General features: G+C 36.1%; 2 protein-coding genes across 3 annotated transcripts in view; one reads left to right on the top strand and one right to left on the bottom strand.

Moving 5' to 3' along the window:
- The window catches only part of LOC140169774 (uncharacterized), an 80855-nt gene extending 69961 nt beyond the window's left edge, over positions 1-10894 (bottom strand). The window contains exons 1-2 of the mRNA XM_072193078.1: positions 10303-10894; positions 3960-4241 (exon numbers count right to left, since the gene is read on the bottom strand). Coding sequence (XP_072049179.1) covers positions 3960-4241; positions 10303-10832 — 812 coding nt within the window. The 5' untranslated portion in view covers positions 10833-10894. The remainder of the gene's footprint in view (positions 1-3959; positions 4242-10302) is intronic.
- A 235-nt stretch (positions 10895-11129) lies between these two features.
- LOC140169775 (TBC1 domain family member 23-like) overlaps positions 11130-23635 on the top strand; it is a 29999-nt gene continuing 17493 nt past the window's right edge. For both annotated transcript variants that reach the window (XM_072193079.1, XM_072193080.1), the window contains exons 1-8: positions 11130-11184; positions 17560-17668; positions 18438-18543; positions 19451-19655; positions 20540-20663; positions 21232-21356; positions 22251-22401; positions 23094-23222. In XM_072193079.1, coding sequence (XP_072049180.1) covers positions 11153-11184; positions 17560-17668; positions 18438-18543; positions 19451-19655; positions 20540-20663; positions 21232-21356; positions 22251-22401; positions 23094-23222 — 981 coding nt within the window. In that variant the 5' untranslated portion in view covers positions 11130-11152. The remainder of the gene's footprint in view (positions 11185-17559; positions 17669-18437; positions 18544-19450; positions 19656-20539; positions 20664-21231; positions 21357-22250; positions 22402-23093; positions 23223-23635) is intronic.

Below are 23635 nucleotides of genomic sequence, written 5' to 3' on the forward strand. Positions count from 1 at the left end.
CCCCTTAAAATATCACATTTATGCCAGCAAGTTGGATTTCATGATATCATCAGGGCTAAGTGGTAGTGTTAAAGGTATTACATTACAATTTATAATGAAGAGTCTTAAATGATCAGACTGATCATCCTATTCCAAGAATTTAATTAGCAAATTAGAACCAGGAAGTAATAGGTTTTAATAGTTCCAGTCAAGTGAACAATACCATTCCATTGCCATAATCTATAAATGTATACATCCTACATAACCTAGATACACTGTGACCTTTTAACTTTCATCAATGTTGCCCTCCCACCCAAGCAATAATGCAGTATCTGAAGGTGATACTGTGTTACTTTGAAAGTGATGGATCAAAAGAATCCGACTCTCAAGTAAAAAGGCAATATCTACTGACAGGCGGTATCAAAATGATTGGTACCCCGGGTTGGTACCTATCAGTTTATATTGATTATGGACAAGACTGCCACATTAAAATGCAACATTACATCATCTAATTGTACTAAACATTAACCCTAACGCCCTAGGAGCTTTTTGGCGATGGGAAGGCAAAATAGGAAGGAATAAAGAGAGAAAAACAAAGTTGTTTGCTCTGAGTGGGATTCGAACCCGAGACCCCTTGCATGCCAAGCACTAGGTCGGCAACACTTTGCCATGGGTCTTGGGGCTTCGCTGGCTAGCGAAACCGTGCCTATATATTACTCAGGGCGATTGCGTCATCACACCATGTGGGATGCAGCACGAACAGTGCATATATCAAGTAGTATTTTGTAGTAGCTGGGCGTGTTAGGGTTAAAGAGTAAAACAGTAATTAATGTGCTCAAATCAAGAGGATTCATTGTTTCAAAGAGGCAGGCTTTTCAATCAATATCCAAAACCGATAGGAACCAAACATTTTGATACAACTTGCACTAGTTAGTGTTGTTTACTTGTAGTGGTTGGATTTTTATTTTGAAAGTCACTTATTCTAAGACTAGTCTCCTGTCTCTTAAGTTATATGGCAGTATCTGCTCTGTTGTCAACTCATAAGGCCAATTTTAATGATGATTTTTACAGATTTGTTCAAAAAATCAATGTTTTTCACTTTAAATTAATATTTTATTGAAAGACTAGTCTTTAATTGATGTCTAACAGGTATCCAGAAGTCAAAATTTACAAATATCCCCTAATTGAAGAAGCATTTAATATTTGAGGGGATTTTTTAAAAACTGAAGGTTTAAAAAAAAGAAAAAAGAAAGAAAAGAAAAATCCGACCGTCCGACCCAACTGTCCCATTTTCCCACTTGAGGGCAACACAACAATTTTTTTTTTTTTTTTTTTTTTGGCCGAAGGCTGAGATGTATAATAGATCTCCATTTCATGAAAATCTATCTCCTTGTGTGCTGCATTGAACATTTATGGCAGCTGGGGAATAGGCTACACCTGGTACCATCCCTCTAAAAATACTGTTCATATTTTTTTCTTTCTGAACATCATCAATTTACTTCCGGAAATATTATTTTTTATGGCCCCATTTCCTGATTTCCAGAAAAGATAAATCTCTGAAAAGGCTGATTAATCCACATAAGATTGGTCAATTCAACCTTTATAGCTAGGTTGTCACTAACTGTGATTTTTTTTCTCTCCAATGTATACTTTGTACACATCCCTCTTTGCAATGTAAAAGTCATGCATCTCACCTGCACTATCAAACATAAACTTTACTGAAAAGCTGAAAGCACAATACGGAATGCTAAAAGGAAATTTTCACAGCTGTGTTGCCACCTATATAATTTTTCACAACTTTAAACCATTTTATTAAACTCCAAAGTAAAAAAAAAATTATACTTAGCTTGGCTCAATCTCCAATGAATAGGACCTAATTAACAATGGACAGTATATTTATATTTGATAAATCAAACTCAAAGCTGAAATAATAGTAATAGTGTACATATCATGAAGTTGAGAGCAAAAGTTAGAACTACATTTTGGGTGATAATGAAACTGTAAGTAAATGGCCATTCTTTTAAAGTCTGTTCAAACAAGTCATTTAGCATTTCACAGAACATTAATACAGTCATCAATATGTTTTAAAATATACATCTGGGTAAACAAGTTGAAACAAAAATATGCTTTACGGTAAAATGACAAAAATGCAGATAACGTTCTTGCATTATTGAACACGCGATACAACGATATATCTCTTTCATTTTACACCTACCAAAAAAATCAATGAATTTTGAAGCACTTTTAAATAGATTATTACACCTTGAACTTGAGCCTCTCACATTACAGGTGTCTGACCTAATTCTAAGTAGATGTACATGCATGTATCCAATATCCGCTTTAAGGTCATTAGCAACACACTAATTAGATGATAGCTAATTAGCGTTTGATGATTGTGATGTATGAACTCAACCATTCATACATGTGTATTGTATATTGACAGATGAATGGGAATTACTACATGCACCTACTCATCCGTGACAGCATTTGAAATAGCATCTGCATACATTGTACAGTTTAATATTAAGGGTACACAACACACAAAAAAAAAGGTTTTCATTACCGTATTTAAATCCATATATTATTGAAAAAAACAAAAACACTTTGATATTTTTCAAAAGTTCATTTTACAAATCATACTTTGAAAACGTGCTTGATTTATTGTTATTAAAATGAGTTATGCACGTTTTACAAAAGTGTTGTTTCAGCCCTCTTTGCAACATAACTCAAGAACCACAGGACCTACAAAAGTATATCTGTGATATTTGAATTCTTCGACATGCTCACTGTGAAATGATCAATGCAATTTTTGCCAAAGCTCACTACCATTTGCAAGATGCTGTGACCAAATCGCAAGAGTTTAAAATAGTTGCTAACCTTAATTACATGGCTCGTGCAAAATCACTAAGTTCTCCCAGTGCAATATTGCGAATAACGCCATCTTGGATGTGGGGGAAAACATGTTATATAATCACTTTATTTAAATATTTCAAATGTGTTTTGTTAGTCAAAGCACTATAGATTCCCAAATTAAAACAGTGTCTTTTGCAGCTGCTACAAACCGGGCTACAAACTGCACACCTTTTTCCCCCTGCGGAAAAAGGTGTTGCTGTGTGTCAAAATGTGGAGAAGGGAAACAAATTTAAAAGCACCAAACAAAGCTCAGTGATGTTCAAACATGTACTTGAAAAAATCATGCAAATTGAACAGCGCTTGCATGTGGCATCGAACATGGGACCTCATCCAGGGAATAGACTTTGGGATATCATCCCTCCCTGAAATATCATCAGAATCAAATTCAAGTACTGTATTTTTTCGTTTCAATAAGCGCCCACACCCCAATAAGCGCCCACCCAGGGTATTTTCAATTTGCTAAAGGATAGCATTAATGTTGAAGTGACTGATAGACGTTGATACAGTGAAATAGCTTGAGGATTTGAAGTCATGTGTAAACTTGCAATAGAAAATCTACTAGAACGTCTCAGGACGCTGTTGTAACGTAGCTAAATTTGACTGTAATTAACGGCCCTAATGAAAAAATTAGGTAAACCAGGTAAAAAATTAGCGCCCACCCAAAATGACTTTGTAAAGTGCCCTGGCGCTTATTGGAATGAATACGGTAATATTACAATACTTGTATCCAAAAGCTGTAGAAGCATTAGGAATAAAGTAAAACAGTCAATAAAATTACGAAAAAAATAAAATTGATCAACAATGGTAAAATATTAATTTAAGGTTGATTCAAATCAGTGATTAAAATCTTTTAAAAATCAATTGCCAATCGTGCCAACCCTGCCCCCATCTCCTTTGTTAATACATGTATGCAATACCCACAGCTCGGAGGGAAATCCTTCTCCTTTGTTACAATACGCATAACCGGCAAACGCATACGTGGGGAGGAATTTCGGTCAATCTGACTTCCAGTTGAGAATTAGCCCAGGATCCATGTTAAGTTTATGTATCATTGCAAAGCAACTCACCTTCCTGGTTTATTGATGAACTTCCCCAGCCTATTCTTGACCTCATCATACGTCATGAATGACATGTAGCCTCTGTGGTTCACCGCCAGGCTATTCCAGTTGCGCAGCACCGTCGTCCACGGCTGGAAGAGTCGTGAGAACACGTCAAATTCAAAGTTGGAGATGTAATTATTACAAGTAAGATCGACAGTGGTTTTGAGTGCACACGCTTCAAGACCCTGTTGATGGAATGGATGTACTTCATACAGACTCTGACTGAACGCCTTCCACGTCACTATGGCTCTGTGATGGGGAACAAACAATGGTTTTAAAACATTTAGTATAGGATTCAGTTCCATGGAAAAAAGGATTCAGTTCCATGTGGCTTTGTGTTGTGATCATTTAGAAAAAAAGGATTCAGTTCCATACATAAAAAAGTCTACCACATTTTTACTACCTATCGTAGAATTCGCTGCCATAAAAAAGTGCACATTAGTAACTAGTTCAAACCTGGACTCATACACCTGTTCCAAATTTTGATATGCCATAGGCTTTGTGTTAAGATCATTTCGATCAGTGGTTCATAACAAAGAAAGCGTGAGTAACAGTCATATTCTAATGTGCACTACAACAGCCAAGTCAAATACTTGCGCATAGTCTGTCTCAAGTTGAGAGTAACCTAGGGGGTGATTTTCGGGTAATTTTCTGCCCGGGTACCCGGCGCATTTTTCGGGCAAAAAAAAAAGTTATTTTTTCCTCGGTTTTGTAGTAAATAAATGTAACTATGATTTTAACACCCCCCCCCTTTTTTGGGAAAATGTAACACCCCTGGGGGAATTTAATTGAGGAAAATTCGGAAATGGAAGACGGTTCTTAAAGGGGCATAGCCCGATCACTAATAGCCTCATCCCCAGAACCCCAGATTTTACCGGAAGTTGTATAAATTGGTATCAGAAGAAATCTATACTATTTTTCTCATTCATTCTGTGAAATTTCTGTGCTCAAAGATTTAGCTTGAATGTATGAAAAGGTGCACCTTTTTGGTCTAGTGATTAATTATAAAATACACAGTGTTCCTATGGGGCTAGAAAAATACATTTTTAGCTCTCATATCAAAATGAATTGAACACCGGCGTGAAACTTCACAGATGGGAATTGGTAGTAAAGTTCATTCAATCAAGAATAAAACTTTATACAGTTAAATCGCCCCCGCCTTTTTAACCCATGGATGTCAACTGCTTTTTTAATATCGAGTCAGGCCTAGAAAAAAATGGAGGATTCAGGATTTTTTTTAATTCAAGCTATTATTTCTAAGATTGTGGTCATTAAATGTGTTAGCAATGTGTAGTCCACTCATTATATACTTTTGTGCATTTTGCAAGGAATTAGATCATTTTTAGAACAAAACAAAAAATATAGCAAATTGTGTATCATTGAAAACCCAGTTGATGATAGACAATAAGAAAATGATTGATAGTAGCACTAGATTGTATACATGATCAATGAATTGTCACTAGATGACTCACTATGAACAGGTATGATGTAGATTGCTACAAATACAGCATTTAACATGGCTATCTATTTTTTTCTCTAACAAATTATGCTCAAGTACATGTAGGTACCGATTACCGAATACATTCCATTAACTGCCCAGGGTACTTACATTTTGGGAGGGCGCTATATTCATATTGTTTACATTTTGCATACCGGTATGAACATAAAAATTCTGTATTGCCAGGGATGTAACTACAGTGGGCGGTGGTGGACGGCAGAGCCCACCACTCAGTTTTGGAGCCCACCACTCAGCTTCAATTTCAGCACTGGAACCCACCGCTCAGAGGCCAGAATTGCATTTATTTTTATTGAATTCAAGAATTTGGTCTAAAAAGCAAAAATTTGCCAATATGCAAGAATTTCATCTAATGCCACCTACATTGTAGCACTAAAAATATCCTATCTACAACCCTGATAATTGCATGTAAAAAATTGCCCAGAATATGGTTCTGTGTACAGTTCCATCTTGCATCGATCCTGCACATAAATATGATCACTAGTTAAGTCACTAGGTGGCTTATTTTCATTGCTGGGATTTGCTGAAGATGCAATTGTGAATAGTATAGAGTCCGAAATCCTGTTGTTTTCCTTTTTCTAAAAATAACCATAAAAATATGTAGGCCTATGTAACTCTAGGGAAACACTGAATCCAACATGGCGATGTACATGTTACCCTCGTAAAATTGGCGATGTATGGCCAAAAATATGACCCCTTTAGGCAAACCTCCGGTAATGGTAGGTTTGAAATTTCAGTGGAATATTTAATCGGTTTGTGCTTTCTGCTAAATTCTGTTTTCTACTTGGAATTCTGTGTAATTTCGCTGTTTTCCGTAAAACGGAGAACTTCAGGCTCTATGCTTATAAAGCCTTGGTAACATAGCAAAACTATACGTTTTATTAAAGCTCACGCATGTAGTGTGGCCTCAGGCCTGTAACAGAATTTCTTTTGAGGTGTTTTAAAATAAACATGTACCAGGGTACGGTACACGTTAATATAGTAAATATCAAATATGCAATAAAGTTCAATTTATTACTAAAATCAGGGTTTTTCATGATACCACCCTATTTATATTTTCTTACGCACGGAACACCCCATGTATACTAACTTTTGTGCACAGTTGGATTCCTTGGAACATTATATCTTGATCCAAAAATGTATGTACTTTTGCTGTAATTGGGTCTTTAACTTTAAAAATAAGAACCAAAAAATAGACATATACGCGAGTACCGTATCAAAATTTAGTGATGAAACAAAAAGTATGACCAGTCCACTTCAAGACACATGGCCATATCAGGTACCGTAACCAATGCAATCATTATCGGAGTGATTGCCGAATAGGGTGCAACTCTACTAGTCTTATTACAAGACTGCCCTACCCCAACCCTAACCCTAAACTCTGTAAACAAGGACTGGACTCAAGTCTAGCAAGTTGCACCCTATTCAGTAATTGTACCTCATTATCATTTAACAGAACACGCACAGCAAATTCCAAAAAATCCTGCACTGACAAAATAAAAAATATCACACATTTTTGGGACAACATACTTCAATCAAGGACATGCTACATCATAAATACAATGTACAATGTGCTTTCCCCCTTTCAATTTCATATATGGTCATTTTCACGGTAAAGGGTGTAACTTTGGATTTTTAACATTTTAATCCGTAGTGTTCTAATAAAGCCACAGAATTCCATGATTTTTGGCCACATAAGTCATCTAGTTAGCAGCTACCTTGGGTAGCATAATCAGCTTTGGGAGTTACTGCGTTCAGTTTTAGCAGGCTTAAATGTACTTAATATTGCCATTTTGAAAAACTATAAAAACAGTAACATTTTTGTAAAACCCTGTGTTTTCTTTAGTTAGTTCATGGATAATTTTTCTTATCCTGAAAGTACAGTCATATGTTCAGTAAACACTGCCACATTAGAATTAATTGTGAACAGCCCTGTATTTTTTATTTTTGGTCTACGATATATAACGATTCGGAGTCTTTATATTCCGTTAACAATTGATTTATCTTTCTAGTTGTATCTTTGGTTCATAATTCTTGGTTATTTCTTCACTTCTTCTTGATTCATAACAGTTGTTATCTTAACTTGAAATGGGTAACAAAAAATTAGTCGATTTGCAAGCTTTTAAAATTTTTATAAAATCTTGACTTCAAAGAGCCGTTTTTCCGTTAACTTTTTGAAGCCTCGAAACAAACTGTTCAGCAAGCTTGTGCAAATATAAATAAAAGAGCTCATCCAATCTATTTATCAAAATGTAGCAAAGTAGATCCTCAAGTCACATGTTTTTAAATCGTGGAGATATATATCACCGTTTGAAAATGGGACCCAATACAAACTTTCCGTTAACAATTGAAGCCTCCGAAACAAATGAAGCCTCCGAAACAACAATAAGATTAATTATCATCTATGCATATCTAAATTGGTGTGTTTCATACTGATATCTGCATTGTAATTATTACTTGATATGTGCAGAATGTCATAAATTAAAAAAAATTTTGACATTATGTTTTTTTGATTGAAAAATATACTGATACCTTAAAAAGACTGTTCCGGAGGAATCACATGCAAAAAAAACACCATACTTAACAAATGGGTGAAAAAATTAACATGTGATAAATCTACAATATCTGCCGCATAGAATCATTGATTCAATATACACAAGAAAATAACAGCTTAGATGATCCCAACACTGTTGTTTAAAAAAAAACTACTTCTGCAATGTTTAACAATTGTAAACATGAAGCCTCCGAAACAAAAAAAAAATGACTTGCTGTGATAATTTAATTTTGTCACAACTGAAATTCAATACTTAGAAGCAAAGCATGAAAATTGGTAATTGTGATATTTTTACCTATTTTTTTATGTCAACTTGTAGTGGTTAGCCAAATATTTTACTTTTATGATCACCTGTGTTGTTAACTGAAGCCTCCGAAACACAAATCGCTTGAATTGCCAATTCTAAAAAATAACTCCAATTTCTGTGAAACTTGGCTGGGAGGTTCCTTTCATCAAGTAGTATTTGTACATGAAGTTAGACATTCAAATTATTTTAGGAACCCAATTAAAACTTAAAAAATATGTTTAAGGTTTGGAAATTTCCATTGTAAATGACACTTGATGTTAAAAATTTTCAAAACTGCAATTACAAACATAGCAAAACATGGTATAAAATTTAACTTATATCTGTTGACTTACTTTGGAATGGGATTTCACATGTATTCCAGCTTTCATGTCATAATTTTCTGAGGTTATGTAAAATACATTTTTCTTAGATTTTAACCAAAATGTTATGGAAATGTCAAATTTTTATTAGAAATCAAAAGGTTTAAGCCTTGAAACATTATTTTACTGGAATTTAAGTTGCTTCTATGCATGATTTCAGTAAACAGAAACATATTTAAGTGGTTTGAAATTTTGACCCAAAAAAATCAAAAGTTACACCCTTTACTGTGAAAATGACCATATTTATAAATATGTTTTTTGTTTTTTTGTTTTTCATGTGGGAGGAACTACCCTTCAGAAATAGACAGAATGCAGATATGTGTGGGGTGTGTGACGTGTGTCTGTTGTTTCAATTGCTATTATTGTTGTATTGCTATTGTTTTTGATTTTTGTATAGATTCCAGACTGTGCTAGCCCACTCACCACTGCACTGCTAACTGATTGTATTTAAGGTGGTATTGGATGCATTTTCTAGAAATAAGGAAATGCTTTGAGCATGTTTTAAACAGATTAATTGAGTAGGGTAAAGTACACTGATCAATATGCCTTTTGTTTGAAGCAAATCGGACATACGGTTTCTATACTACATCAAATTATATTTTCTTTGTATCTTATTGTTTTTATCAATAATCAATATAGTTAATGAGCTAAAAGGACTGTAAAGGCTCATTAATATGTAATTTTTGTCTATATTTTGCTAAAAATCAATGCATAAATGTTCATGGTACTTTTATTTTGCATACTTTTGCCCTGAAACTTGGTCAAAGTGTTTCTAATATGTTCTAATGTATTATATAGTGAAGCCGCCCCTCATTTGCATATTTGCATAATTAATGAGCTAATTTGCATAAATGCTAATTAATTATGCAAATTAGGGCGGCTAGCTCATTAATTATGCATAAATTATCTGGAAGTCATTAGGAACACTTTGACCAAGTTTGAAACCAATATTCTGTTAAATAAAAATGTTATGAACATTTATGCATTGATTTTAGCAAAATATTGGCAAAATTACATATTAATGAGCACTTTCAAGTCATATTAGCTCATTAACTGTATTGATTATTGATAAAAACAATACAATACAAAGACATTTAAAATGTATGTATTATGAAAACCGTATGTCCGATTAGCTTCAAACAAAAGGCATATGGATCAGTGTTCTCTGCCCTACTCAATTAATATGTTTAAAACATAAATAGAGCACTTCCAAAATGGGTCCAGAACCACCTTAATTGATTTGGCATGATACAGTACATGAATAATTATATTACAATACCAATCATGTAATAGCAGGAGTTAAACAAAATTAATATAAAGGGCCCACTTTTTATGGCACTTCAAGTAGACAAAACAAAACAATAGGCTCTTCACTTTGTTGACTGAAGTACATGTACCATGCATGGTCGTATTGACATGAAAGCCTGCTGTCAACAAGCCAACACCATTTCCGGGTTACACGGCCGACTGCTATACTGGTGCATGTCAATGTGAATTGTAAAAGAAAAACAAATGAAATACTCCCTTGTGTAGCCTTCTTTTTTCGCACAAGAAAAGACTGTAGTGCCCCTTACCTGGTTCCGAAGTTTTTCTTCCAAAAGTTGGCCGCATCGGCCTTAGTTATTCTGAAAGATTCTCCGGCAAATGTAGCATTTGGGAACTCTGCTTTCAGCTCGGCTAGGTTGTGACTGAAAATAAGTGATAGGCGATTGAGTTCTCGTCTACCTTGCGAATTTTCATCAAACATCTTTTCCTTGTGCGCTTTGAAAAGTCTAATCGTTTGATCAGCTTTCTTCATAATATTGTCCACAAAGATGCGAAAGTATTCATTCTCATTGAGTTCATGTAAACGTTCCTCTGACTCATATTTCGACCAGATTAATCTCAGGTGATGATATGTTTCTGGCAAAATGTCCAGAATATACGGAGGACTGTTTTTGAGTTTCATTTTTGGCTGCTGGCAGAGCCTCATCACTTTTTCCATTAACTTCCATGTTTTCTCGAGAGTTCTTCGATCTACTGCAGGACGTGGTGGGACAACTAAATCAGCCACAGCTTCGCCCAGTCGAGAGAAAAAGCCGGGTTTTCGACCCGAAGTCGCCATTTTTTGTGATGAAAAAAATACACTCTCACTGACTCCTTTGGCGATGGCAGCTTCCGTGTGTTGATGACCGTGTACCCTAATTGGTAGAATATTACCCACAATGCACTTTGATAGTAGTTCGGAACAGGGTAATCTACCAAATTAATCTCTCAAAAACACCTTAAAAATTTAGGTTAAAATAAATTATTAAAGGAAATTATTTTTTCTATTGAAAATTTGTTATTTAAAGTACATTTGTTAAAATTAAAATAAAAAATCTTATAATATTATCCAAAATAAATAGCGCCCTCTGGAGTTTCACGAAACACGTCATCTCGAAAATGGCCGAAAGCGACGGAGAAGACACAAGCTGGTAGGAAAAATCACTGCTAACTTTGGTTTTAAAACATTCTTGATTATCTATTGATATCGACAACTTGTAGAATAATATATATAAGAGATACGACTCAATTTTGTTGCATAATACGGTTCATAAAGTGATCAAATTATACTTTGAAGATCGACCTAATTTTGCTAGTATTCAGAGTTGCAATAGGTTTCAATGGGGCTAGACGGCTGGGAATGCCCCACTGCCCAGTAAACATCTGCACCGCCCACATTTACTACATGCAACGTCGACTAGATTCACTAGACGGCTTCCACGTTTACTGCTGTCTGAGTACTTACACTGCACTACTTTTCAAATTATTAATTAGACACATTGGACATGATTAATTGAAATTTTGTAATTTCAATTTTTTTGTGCAATTTTTAATGATTTATATTTATGTTTATTTTTTTATTAATATGAAGTACTAATTCTAAATTGTAGACCAACATAATATTAGGCCATGGGAATTAAAGTAGTAGATTCGCGTCCACCGCCCATGCCACCTGCATGTTGCTCGAGAACTCTAGCCAAGAATTTGCACACCGATAGCTTCACATTCTAGGCTAGAGACCATTGCATTCAAAATCTAGTCGGATTCGCTGAAGCATGACACCGTGTAAAGCACTGGAAGGTCAGAAGTAAACACAGCCGATCACTATATCCAGGCTGGACACATCACACTACCGTGTGATGTGTCCAGTTCATCGCCGAACTTACATATAAGATGTAGTCTTGCCAGCAAGACTTCAGTCTTTATCATAAACATAATGACATCTACGGACCTCAGTATGCTGAGTTATAGTTACTAGAACTAATATAAGATGGAGAGTTTAGCATAACGGCCTGCCTATTTACGCTTCCTGAAAACACTCTTGCACATAACATACAAAACCACAAATTCACTAACTTCAACTTGCACTGCCGACACCATGAAAAATATTTTAATTATTACCGATCCTTCAGAATACTTGCAAATATTGGCAGTTTCATAAAATCCTGCTGCTGAAAATCGTAAATTCCACAATCTTCTGTCAGATCCAGGTCAGTAATCACAGATGGGCGAATCTACCAGCGTGACAAGACCAGAGATAATAAAGGATGAGAGGCCACGCCGTACAAATAGCTAGCCTGATTGGCAAGCGTCGCCGCTGGCCAGATCTTCACGGTCGTGTATGATGAGTAGAGACCATAGAGCCCTATATACAATGTAGGGCTCTGTGGAAGAAACGGTTCCTAATTTTGAAGCCATGGATAATATATTCATTTATACGAGAACCATATTTTTGTACCAATCACAGAACAGAATTTCACCTACTCACAGCTGTCAATCATTCTTGTGAAACCTAAGCTCCGCCTAGTCTCAAGGTCTTTTTCTGCGCATTGGTTGTGCGCATTAACTAGCCTCCAGCACAAATCCTGTGCACACGATCAGGTTGGATGGGCGGTTTACGCCTGGTTTACACAATAGAGGCCGTCAGCGTGACGTCATATGCCGCCATCTTGTGGGTACACGCTGCGATGGTCGTTCGATCTCCATGCGTGAACAGCAAAATCATCGCGTTGATGCGTGGTAACAACTGCGTGGCAAGCTTCGACCTGCGCGTAGTATCAGACGCATGAACACGCGTATCATTTTTACCCACAAGATGGCAAAAGGCTGACGGCCTCTATAGGAACTGAACTGCGATGCATCCTAAACTGGATCGTTTCCGTGTATTCGCATTGCATGGTGGGTAATCGCCTGCCAGTTTGCGTAGCTCCACGTTCACAACAGTTTAAAATCAACACAGGTAAATCCATATAAAAATTAACATCGACACAAAATTGACATAGCTTGTGGTCGCATGTCATGAATTGGTCATCTTTTGTGTAACATAATGTAAAATGAGGAAAATATCACCAATTGTGATTCACTTCAACACAACGTTTAATAAATACATTTTAGACCATTATAAGTATATATTTCTGGAAAGCTTATATTACAAGGATGCCAAATCAACAAAATATAACATCATAATACAGGGTGGGTAAGAAATATACAGGGTGGAACATAAACAAAATCTTTCTTGTCACAGTGAACCCCCATATTTTTCTTTTCTGAAAGCTATGTAGCTCAAAATAAATATGGATTCAGAAAGACATTTCATCATGTGCCCATCAAACAAATTAGGAAGAAAGAGTTTGGTATCCCTTGTGTTAAACATACAGGGTGGTCAAAAATTGTAAAATAATTTTACAATTTTTATGATATTTATCAATCAAAACTTTTTTCCTCCATTTCTGGCACTAAAACTAATAGCATAATTGAATTCCTCATCAAATTTCCTTAAAAATATGTGTACTTTTGAATAAGCAGGATGATTCGGCCAAAGATAGGCCATTTAGAAATGTCAGAGCATTACGTGTACACTTTGTACAGTAACATAGGTAAAACTGTCTTAATTAGCATTTAATTAGGCAATTAATTAGTTACATCTTTTGTTAAAGTTGATCTACTATGAGGTAGATCTACAATCCAGGATGATATATGTGCAATTTGTGGTCCATGCTAGTTGTACTTTTTAAGATACAAAGCTTTGAAGTTTGCCATATTTTCACAATTTTGTGTACAACTCTATGGGGCTCCCCGCCCCAGCTCCCCGCCTGCTCCCCATTGACAAATCTTACATATTGAAGTATAAATCTCAAAGTAGTTGTCCAATTGACTTGGGGTTTTTTGTATTTGATAAAGAACATAATTATCTACAAAATGACACCAAACTTTCCACAATAGGTACTATACTTTTAGAATAAACCAAACTTGAAGTGTGAAGAAAGCATTTCCATGTTACGGCTCCTCCATTTTTGGGTGACCTATTTGTGACATGCGACCTTATGTAATTCAAATAATAAAATAATAAAATGTAATATTATCATGATAGATGCACGTTTTATTAAAACTTGAAAAGATTATTAAGTCCAATAATTTGTTTGTGTTAGCTTGCACGAGTCACAAATTGGCGACCCATCACGCATTTTCTGCATGTGCCGACATTAGTAACTCATAGTGACTGTCCTCAAACTAGCGCCAGTGTGTCTCAGGCCTGATAACGACCCCAGGTAATTTTATGCAGAAAGTTTTCTTGCGAACAGCTGCAGGTGACAATTAAACAATGAACACGGCTTGTTTATGTACATGCGTGGGGAGGCTTGTACGTCAGCTGACGTGTTTTGGACATGTTCGCGTAAAAAGTGTCGTTTTTCTTCATGAAAAATACCAGCGATGACCAGTTTTTTGTGGGCTATTTGATTTACAGGTATGTCGGTTCGTCATAGGGTAGAAATGATAGCTGTACAATTTGTATAACATACAGTTTAACATAGGCCTAAACATTAAATGGGCACAACTCGACCTTCCGTATTATGCACAAGTATGTGGAAGTGGCAGGCATAGCCGATCACGACAGGCGATTGCATCAAAAATGTTGCTAAAATTACACTTCAGCAAAATTTTAGACTGCCCAAAATATGCAAATCTTGCTCAAAAGATACAATTAACTCATCGAAATAACTTTCATCCAAATTTCAACATTAACAGAATAAATAACCTCTGGTATAAAAAATTGCTCCACTGTCCGACCGAAAAACCATATAGCAAAGCACTCTAGCTTCGAATGCGTAACTATCCTGTGCAAATTCGAAGCTAGAGTTCTCGAGTAACTGTGCATGTATGCATGTGGTATTTCGAACACTGCCCAGGGCCCGGGCGTGTAGTTTTGCGCCGCAAGCGCCGATCTTTGGATAGTACGCTTGACCCAAATACTTGTTCTTGACCCAAGTTGGCTCTCATGATCGAGAATTAAATATTTTACCTGTAATGATCCACGACGACACGATATGATGATACATGTAGTTATAGTTTCATACTTTCTGCTGCTTGCCGCTGAGCGGCCTTACACTTTATCATGCTCTCATGTTCTCATACGTCAAAGCGGCACCGCTGGGAGTAGTCAAATTTGGAAGCTTGTCGCTACAGCAATTCATAGTCACTACCGGTACCGGGTTCTCACGATCTGCACCCGCAATTATCCAAATTTCAGAGTCCAAATTGATGCAATCTATCCTCATCTTCTTCATGAATCTGAAACATTTGCAACATTATATTGGCACATTTACTCACCCCAAGAGGTCCCTGAACGAACTGTGCGTCGCTTTTTTCGAAGCCATTTTTATCATCAATTTCATTTTGTTCGGACGACAACAACACATATGAACTTCTGCACATGACTGACATCCTGAATCGATTCAGATGTATACATCAGTCTCTAAACGGCCGCTGTGGTTCCACTCGCTCCACTTCTAGTGTGGAGCGAGTGGGCCAAAGCAGCTGTGTGTAGAGACTGACTATTAAATCATCGCCATTCATAAAATTCATGGCTCGTTGATTCTACTATGGGTGACGTTTACGAGTTGAAAACGTCAGCAAATTAATTTCCGCAATTTTCATTCAAAATTTACAAATAAAATATGAATGTTTAAGAGATCAAATTCATTTATTATAAAAAAAATTTCCAATTGGTAGCTTTACCCACACACTTCATATATTGATCCCATGCTTTTTAGAATCCACCATACATACAGCAAAGTTTTAATCCCTGGGACCCTTTTTGCCGATTTCCAAACCCCCACACTGTAGAAAGAAAAAAAAAAAAAAAATGTGCCCATAGATTAGGCCTAACAAATTTGGTTTCCGGTCACATTGCTGAAAAAACTGGGACGGAAGGTAGGAAAAAAAATTTTTCGGGCGGGCTTGGGGGTACCTGCCCGAGATTACATTTACCGGGCAGGAAATACCCCGCACCCAGCGCACCGAAATTAAAAAAAAAAAATAAATAAATAATTTTTCAGTTTTGTAGTGTCCCTGGACCTAGACCTAAATGCTAGGATCATTCATGGTTGACCTTTTGAATTTTGCAGGGTGTTTTGTGTTTTTAATATGAAAATTGATACTTTGTTTTCATGTCATACTCTACTAATGATATCAAAATGCATTTAAATTCAATGCATTTTGATATCATTAATAGAGTATCAATTTTCATATTAAAAACACAAAACACTGTGCAAAATTCAAATTTTTTTTTTAGGTCAACCATGAATGATCCTAGCACTTAGGTTAATAGGTCCAGGGACACTACAAAATCGAAAAAAAATAAATAACGTAAAAAAAAAAAAAAAAAAATTTTTTCAAAAATTGGATAAAATTACTTGAGTCGGCAGGGTTTTACACGGTCGAGGCGGGATACCGAAACCAAACATTAGTTTTTTTTAGGCCTTATGTTGAACATTACAATTTTAAAGCAATGTGTAACATAAGGCTGGCATTCGGCGGGTAGCGGGTACCGCCGAGATTACATTACCCGGTAGGAAATACCCTACCCGGCACCAAATTCAAAAAAAAAAAAATGTTTTTATTTGTTTGGTTTTGTAGTGTCCCTAGACCTAGACCTAAATGCTAGGATCATTCATGGTTGACCTTTTTGAATTTTGCAGGGTGTTTTGTGTTTTTAATATGAAAATTGATACTTTGTTTTCATGTCATACTCTACTAATGATATCAAAATGCATTTAAATTCAATGCATTTTGATATCATTAATAGAGTATCAATTTTCATATTAAAAACACAAAACACTGTGCAAAATTCAAATTTTTTTTTTAGGTCAACCATGAATGATCCTAGCACTTAGGTTAATAGGTCCAGGGACACTACAAAATCGAAAAAAATAAATAACGTAAAAAAAAAATAATAATTTTTTTTTCAAAAATTGGATAAAATTACTTGAGTCGGCAGGGTTTTACACGGTCGGGCGGGATACCGGAAACCAAACATTAGTTTTTTTAGGCCTTATGTTGAACATTACAATTTTAAAGCAATGTGTAACATAAGGCTGGCATTCGAGGCGGGTAGCGGTACCGCCGAGATTATTGATTACATTACCGGGTAGGAAATACCCTACCCGGTACCAAATAAAAAAAAAAAAAAAAAATGTTTTTTATTTTTTCGGTTTTGTAGTGTCCCTAGACCTAGACCTAAATGCTAGGATCATTCATGGTTGACCTAAAAAAAAAAAAAATTGCAAGATATTTTGTATTTTTAATATGAAAATTGATCATTTGTATTCATGTCATAGTCTATTAATGATTTCAAAATGCATTGAATTTGAATGCATTTTGAAATCATTAATAATCATTAATTACCCGAAAATGCCAGGCCTAGTGTAACAGCAGCTTCATATGTACAGTGTGTGAGCTGGGGTAACTTGTAATAAGTTGGGTTTGTTCACCAAAGTAGTTGTCTTCTTCTTGTGCATTACCTGTAGGCATGCTGAGCTTGAGTCTGCTTTGTTAGAGAGCTGTGATTATGGAACTTTAAGAAATATTTGCAAAAGTCGACAAATACCAGGACAGTATAGACCAACAGCATGGAAGGTGAGGATTTTTTTGTATGTGATTTGTGTGTGAGGGCGTGTGTGCTGGGTTGGGACAATGATTTGCACTCTTTGCAAAACATCTGTCATACCTGGCAAAATATGAGAAATTGCAGAATTTGGTAGATGGCAGAAAATACAGGCCAGCTATTATAGCTGGCCTAAAGCCGCCTAATATTAGGCAGTAAAATTATAATTTTTCATGATTTTCTCAAAAACTGCTCATTTTTGCAGGAATCTTACATGTAACTTGGATTCCTTGCATCATTTCCTTATGATAGTTTAGAAGTTATATTGCTATGCTATAGGCCTACATGTATTCAAGATTCTGAGTGCTTAGACTTGTGCCAAGTCTTTGAATTTTGTGACTGGAATTGTATGAAAATATTCAAAATCTCAGATTTTGTTGTGCAACTACACCTCCTAAAGCCTCGATTTTTGCAGGGTATTTATGGAATACATTTACGATTGAAATATTAATCGAGAAGTTTTATTGATCGTAACTGAGGTTGGTCCTTTTGATGTGTTATGACTAGATGAGTCAAAAGGTCCTACCTTGGTCACAATTGACATAATAATAACACGCATTGGCAACATGTGCACTGGAATTTAATTTTTTATTTGGCCTTGTGTATTTGGGTCAAAATTAAAAGGGGACTTTAATACCTGACTGTGAAAGTAGTATTTTGTTCAAACAAAATACAATTCTATTTCTTATGGAAACATTACAATATGGCTTTATAATGGGTGTTTGACATTTCCTGTCACAGATTTGTTTAAATGTGTCTGGCAAAGGGGACGCCTTATCTTCATTTGATGGCATATTTGATTTGGATGAGCAGGAGCAATTGCGTAATGACTGCAAAGATTTTATTGGTGAGTATTGATTGGTTTGTTGATTGATTGATTGGTTAATCAATCGATTGAATGATTGATTGATCGGTTGTCAAATAGTGGGTAGCAGTTTTGCTATTCAAAAATTATGCTGGAAGGGAAACCATGGTTCATGATACTGTCAACCTGATCACATCTGACGGCTTCCTTTTTAAGAAACAGGAATTGGTCAAAGATTGAACCCCTCTTGGGCCTCATCCTTGTTTAGAATATTGTTTTCTTTTTTGACAGATCCAGGTGGCTTCTTTCAGCCACCTAGTAGTCTTGTCAGTTCTTGATAACTTTTTTGAGTCCTCGCAATTGATGGTATGATTGGCAGAGACAACATGATCGGTGATAGCTGACTTGTGAATGTCTGTGACAGATGATTTGCAAAGGACAAGGAGGTCTAATCACTCAATAATATCTTTACCCTACTCCATCATGCCATCTACGGCAGTTACTAATGAGGGTATTCAATATGACATCACTCATGACTGAGTCCTCCTCATTTAAATAAAATTCTGTCCTCCATAAGGTACCACGGGACACTTGGCATGATTTTTACAATAAAACAGGTGACAGGTATGAATGGTTGTGGAATCGATCTAGAGGCCTGTCCCTCTGTCACCTTAAGCTATCTAGCCTATCTTAGAAATGCACTCCAACATGGCTGTCATTTCAGTTGTTATACCATTCTGGTAGGTTTATTGAATTATACTCTATAAAAGGAAGCAGTCAGATGTGATGGGTTGCCAGACTGATGAAACCATTTGTGAAGTGGTGAAACATCACCACAAATGTGTGTCTAACACCTGAACATCTTTCTTGGAATTGTACAAAAAGAACTAAGTTATAAACAGTTTAAACTAACATTAACTTATTCAAAAATATATAAAATAATTTCCAGATAATTTGGACAACTCAGAGGAGGAGAAGTTATCACTAGTTAGTGAGTTAGAATCAGTGTTGACATTCTACTGCAAATCCAAGAATATCAAGTACGAAAGCAACAATGGTTGGTTGGACATCCTTGGCCCTCTGGTGGCGCTTCGTCTCGAAAGAGCTGATCTCTACAACTGTTTTTATGCCGTAATGACTAAATACATTCCTAGGTAAGTTGGATATTTGTCCTGTTGCTTAAACCAAGAGGGGTGTATGGTAAAGATTTACCTAATTGCATATGTAATGGGCTTTGACATAACTGGAATTTTTGGCACAGACTTAAAGTGCCCTCCTGTTAAAATCCCACCAGGAAATAAGGGCACAGACCTTTAATTCTTGTTGGGATTTTCAGAGCAGGGCACTATATTTGTATGTGAAATTTACCATCAGGCAAAGGATCTAAGTATAATTAATGTACATAATTAGGTGAATCTTTTATATTCTGATTGTGTATTCTTGTACAATACATGTATGTTCCATTGTGGTTGGACTTGCTTGTTCTTACATGTATGTTCATATCTCGTTAGGCCTACAAGTATCACCTAAAATAAAGTTCTGCACATTTTGAAAAATCACCAAATTGGGCATAAAATCAGAAAAGTTGCAACATTGAAAATAACACAGTTGAAATTTGCAATTGGGCACCTTTTTTGCCTTTGTTTGGAATTGGGAGTCAAATAAGTGTGAAAAAAAAACCCAGAGTGACAACGGCAATGTATGGAAAGTATGAGAGAGGACCCCTGGGAAAGGGCCTCAGGGTAGTCATCCCCTAACAAATGCAAACTTGCTCTAGCTTGGACCAAGGTACGCCTACCCACTAAGTTAGCAGGGTATGGAACCTATACCTCCGAGAATAAGGGTAAACATCCAGGTGGTCATTCCGTATTATTATGTAAAGAACTAGAAGATTGATAGTAATTTATATCATCATTATTATTACATTTTTGTACTATAATTATAATTTCTGTCATCAAGGTATTATCTTTATTTATTTATAATTACTGTTTTCATGCTTATTATTTACCCTTTTATATAATTATTTCTTCCTTTACAGGGACTTAGCTAAAGATAGCAAGGTTTACCATTTGTTCAGATTTTTATTGATGTACCATGAGCCGGAAATGTGCAACTTCCTAGATACTAAGAAAATATTCCCTGATAGTTATATTCATATTTGGGTGAGTAACAAATTGCTGCATTTTATTCACTTGTTTTCAGTAGTGTTAGTCAATCCAGCCCAAAGTTGTTACTGCCGATCCCTGATCTCAAACTTTACAGATAGGCTGATCCTGAATGAGATTTAGTGATGTGACCCATTTCAATTTGCTGAGGCCGGTCGAGTGCAGATCCGTCTGAACACACTTTTCAATACGGAATAACCTCATTGTGACATCATCCAAGCAGCAAAGTTCATTTCCCATTGAAAAAGCGTTATACGGATCTGCAGTCGACCATTCTGTACTACAGCTGACTAGTGCCCAACATTATGGATCTGATTTTGAATTAAGTAAGACTTTTATTTCACAACATTTTCAAAACATGATCACATTTTGAAATAATCAACTAAAGCTAAATAAATATAACCTGAAACTAAAGCATTGGGCAAATTATTTTCAAACTTTATTTATAATTATTTAGTTATATTTGCCTGTATCTCAAATTGAAATATAATACAAATATCAATCTGAAATCTTCATGTACTTGAACACATAACAGTAACATGATTTTATTTCTTTGTTCCTTCAGTGCCGTGGGATGTTTTCCAGTAACTGCACACTACCGGTGTTACAAGCCATGTGGAGTCTGTATTTCCTACATGGTGACCCATTCTTGGTCTACTTTCTAGGACTAGTTATATTAGTCAATGCAAAGTAAGTACAACACATAGTGTTTAGCCCTGATATGGTAAAACATAGTTGGCAGTGGGGTCAGACCCCCTATCCTTTTTATTTTACCCCACCACTGTTCTTAGGCACCCTTTTTTATTAGTTCATCCGAAGGAAAAGACCTTATAGCATCATCCATCAACAATTCTGTAAGGGATGAAATCAAAACTCAACCGGCGGTTTACTGGCGGTTCCGTCCGCTTGCCTTTGTTTAGAACAATAGCAACCGGGCGGAACCGCGGGTCAACCGCGGGTTGAGTTTTGATTTCATCCCTAAGGCTTTTTGGTCTCATATGAACAGTTCAAATCCTATTGCAACCATTATTATGTTTTGATGAATCCAAGTGTGTGAAAATATTGGATCCAACACATAATAATGATCAAATGGATACTTTTCAGCCCAATATTTATTGGTCTCGCTATGAGTTTTAAAATATTGGACTCGACTATGTCTCGTCCAATATTTTAAAACTCATAGCTCGACCAATAAATATGGGCTCAATCGATCCAATTTTATATCAAACTTGGGTCATAGCTGCACTATGGGAACCCTCATCTATTGGTTGGTGTTCAAGATCATGTACTGAGATCAAAGGTCATTTGAGGTCAACTTATAAATATGCTTGTATAAAAAATACAAAATTTGATCGTCATGCATGCAATATTATACTACTCATTCGGGGAAATAAATAGCAGAAAATTTGTAAAACTACTATGCATCACTGCGGACTGAGGATTTTTGACACTTCTTTGTTTACTGGACTTCTTTTGTTTGACTTTTACTTTTATTATAATTTATTTATAAATTTATGTTGACACATTGGGATATTAGTTATTTCATTTGTTTGATTCACCATTACTATTTGTTCTATTTTACAGGGAGCATATTTTAACATTAACTGGTGAAAGCAAGGAAATCATCATAGAAAATTTAGCAACTTTTCCAAATCAACTAGAAGACGATGATGTTGAAGATTTCTTCTCGTTGGCCCAGTACTATGCCTCAAAGACACCACAGTCATTTAGAAGGGTAGGTAACAGCATAGCGTGTGCATACAAAAAAAACAGGTTACAATTGAAAACCTTTCCACAGAATGGGCTAATTCATTTCAGGTCCAAACTACCCCAGTGCCCCTTTGGAAGATTATGAACACATTGACCAACCGTATTTGAAACTAAACTCTCCGTATGTGGAATATTCAGGTTGAATCTTCCTCAGGGGTGTAAGAAATTCTAATGAATCTGCCTAATGTGGTCATTTCATTTTAAAGGCCATACTCCCCTTGTGGAAGATATTTTCAGGGGAGAGTGGACTAAAGGGAATAGCCCTATGTAACAACGGTTTACTTGGATATTTGGGGAGAAATTGGATTGGGTATCCTTCCGTTAATGTGTAAAATCAGGAGAAGGCAGCTACAATATGCATGTCATTGTTTAGTTTAAGAAGTATAGGGTGTCAGGTAGTATCAGATGTAGCGGTGTGGAAACCCAGTCATGGCAAAAGAAATATGGGACAGCCAGTGAAGACATCCGTTAGAATGTTGAAACCACTGAAAAAGAACGAAGCGTGATAAGGACTCAAACAGGTCAGATGCATCTGGAGAGCCAGTGTAACTGTCCAACAGAAGTCAACCAGGTGAGCGAATGATGTGCTGTGCAGTTACTACTTTGTGGAAATATCTTTTAAGGTCTCTTAATATTTTATATATAATGTTGTTACAGGATTACCAGTCCTTATATAGTGGAAGTATCACAGCAAGTAAAGATACCGCTTCAGATGCATTGCTGTCAGCGTCGCTATGTCTTCAAGTTAATCCGTCAGAGTTATTACAAGCAATTCAACATGGACAGGTAAATGTGGTTTATTTTAGGAGGGAAAGGGAGGTAAAGAAGTGACCCCAGTGCCCCAAAGAGGGCATATCTTAAAACTGAAAGACACAGCTTCTGATATATGCATTGTCACAAGCCTCACTTTTTATGGTAATCTTTAAAAGAGTCCATAATGTGCCATTCCAGTTCCCCTATGGAAGATATGACCTTAATCTCCCACACAGGGGTGTAGATTTCAAATGGTGTTGCTAATTCTGGTAACCCAATTTGACATTCACACTCTCTGTGCAGAAGATTAAGATCATGTCTTCCAGAGGGAGTGTATGGATTTCAACTGGAATGGCCAAATCCGGCATATTCTACTCATGTCAAAAAATAAATACGGTGTGCTAGACACTTGTCCCCACAACACTGCAAAATTGAATCAACCTCTC

This window comes from Amphiura filiformis, chromosome 14 (assembly GCF_039555335.1).
Source record: "Amphiura filiformis chromosome 14, Afil_fr2py, whole genome shotgun sequence".
Lineage (NCBI taxonomy): Eukaryota > Metazoa > Echinodermata > Ophiuroidea > Amphilepidida > Amphiuridae > Amphiura > Amphiura filiformis.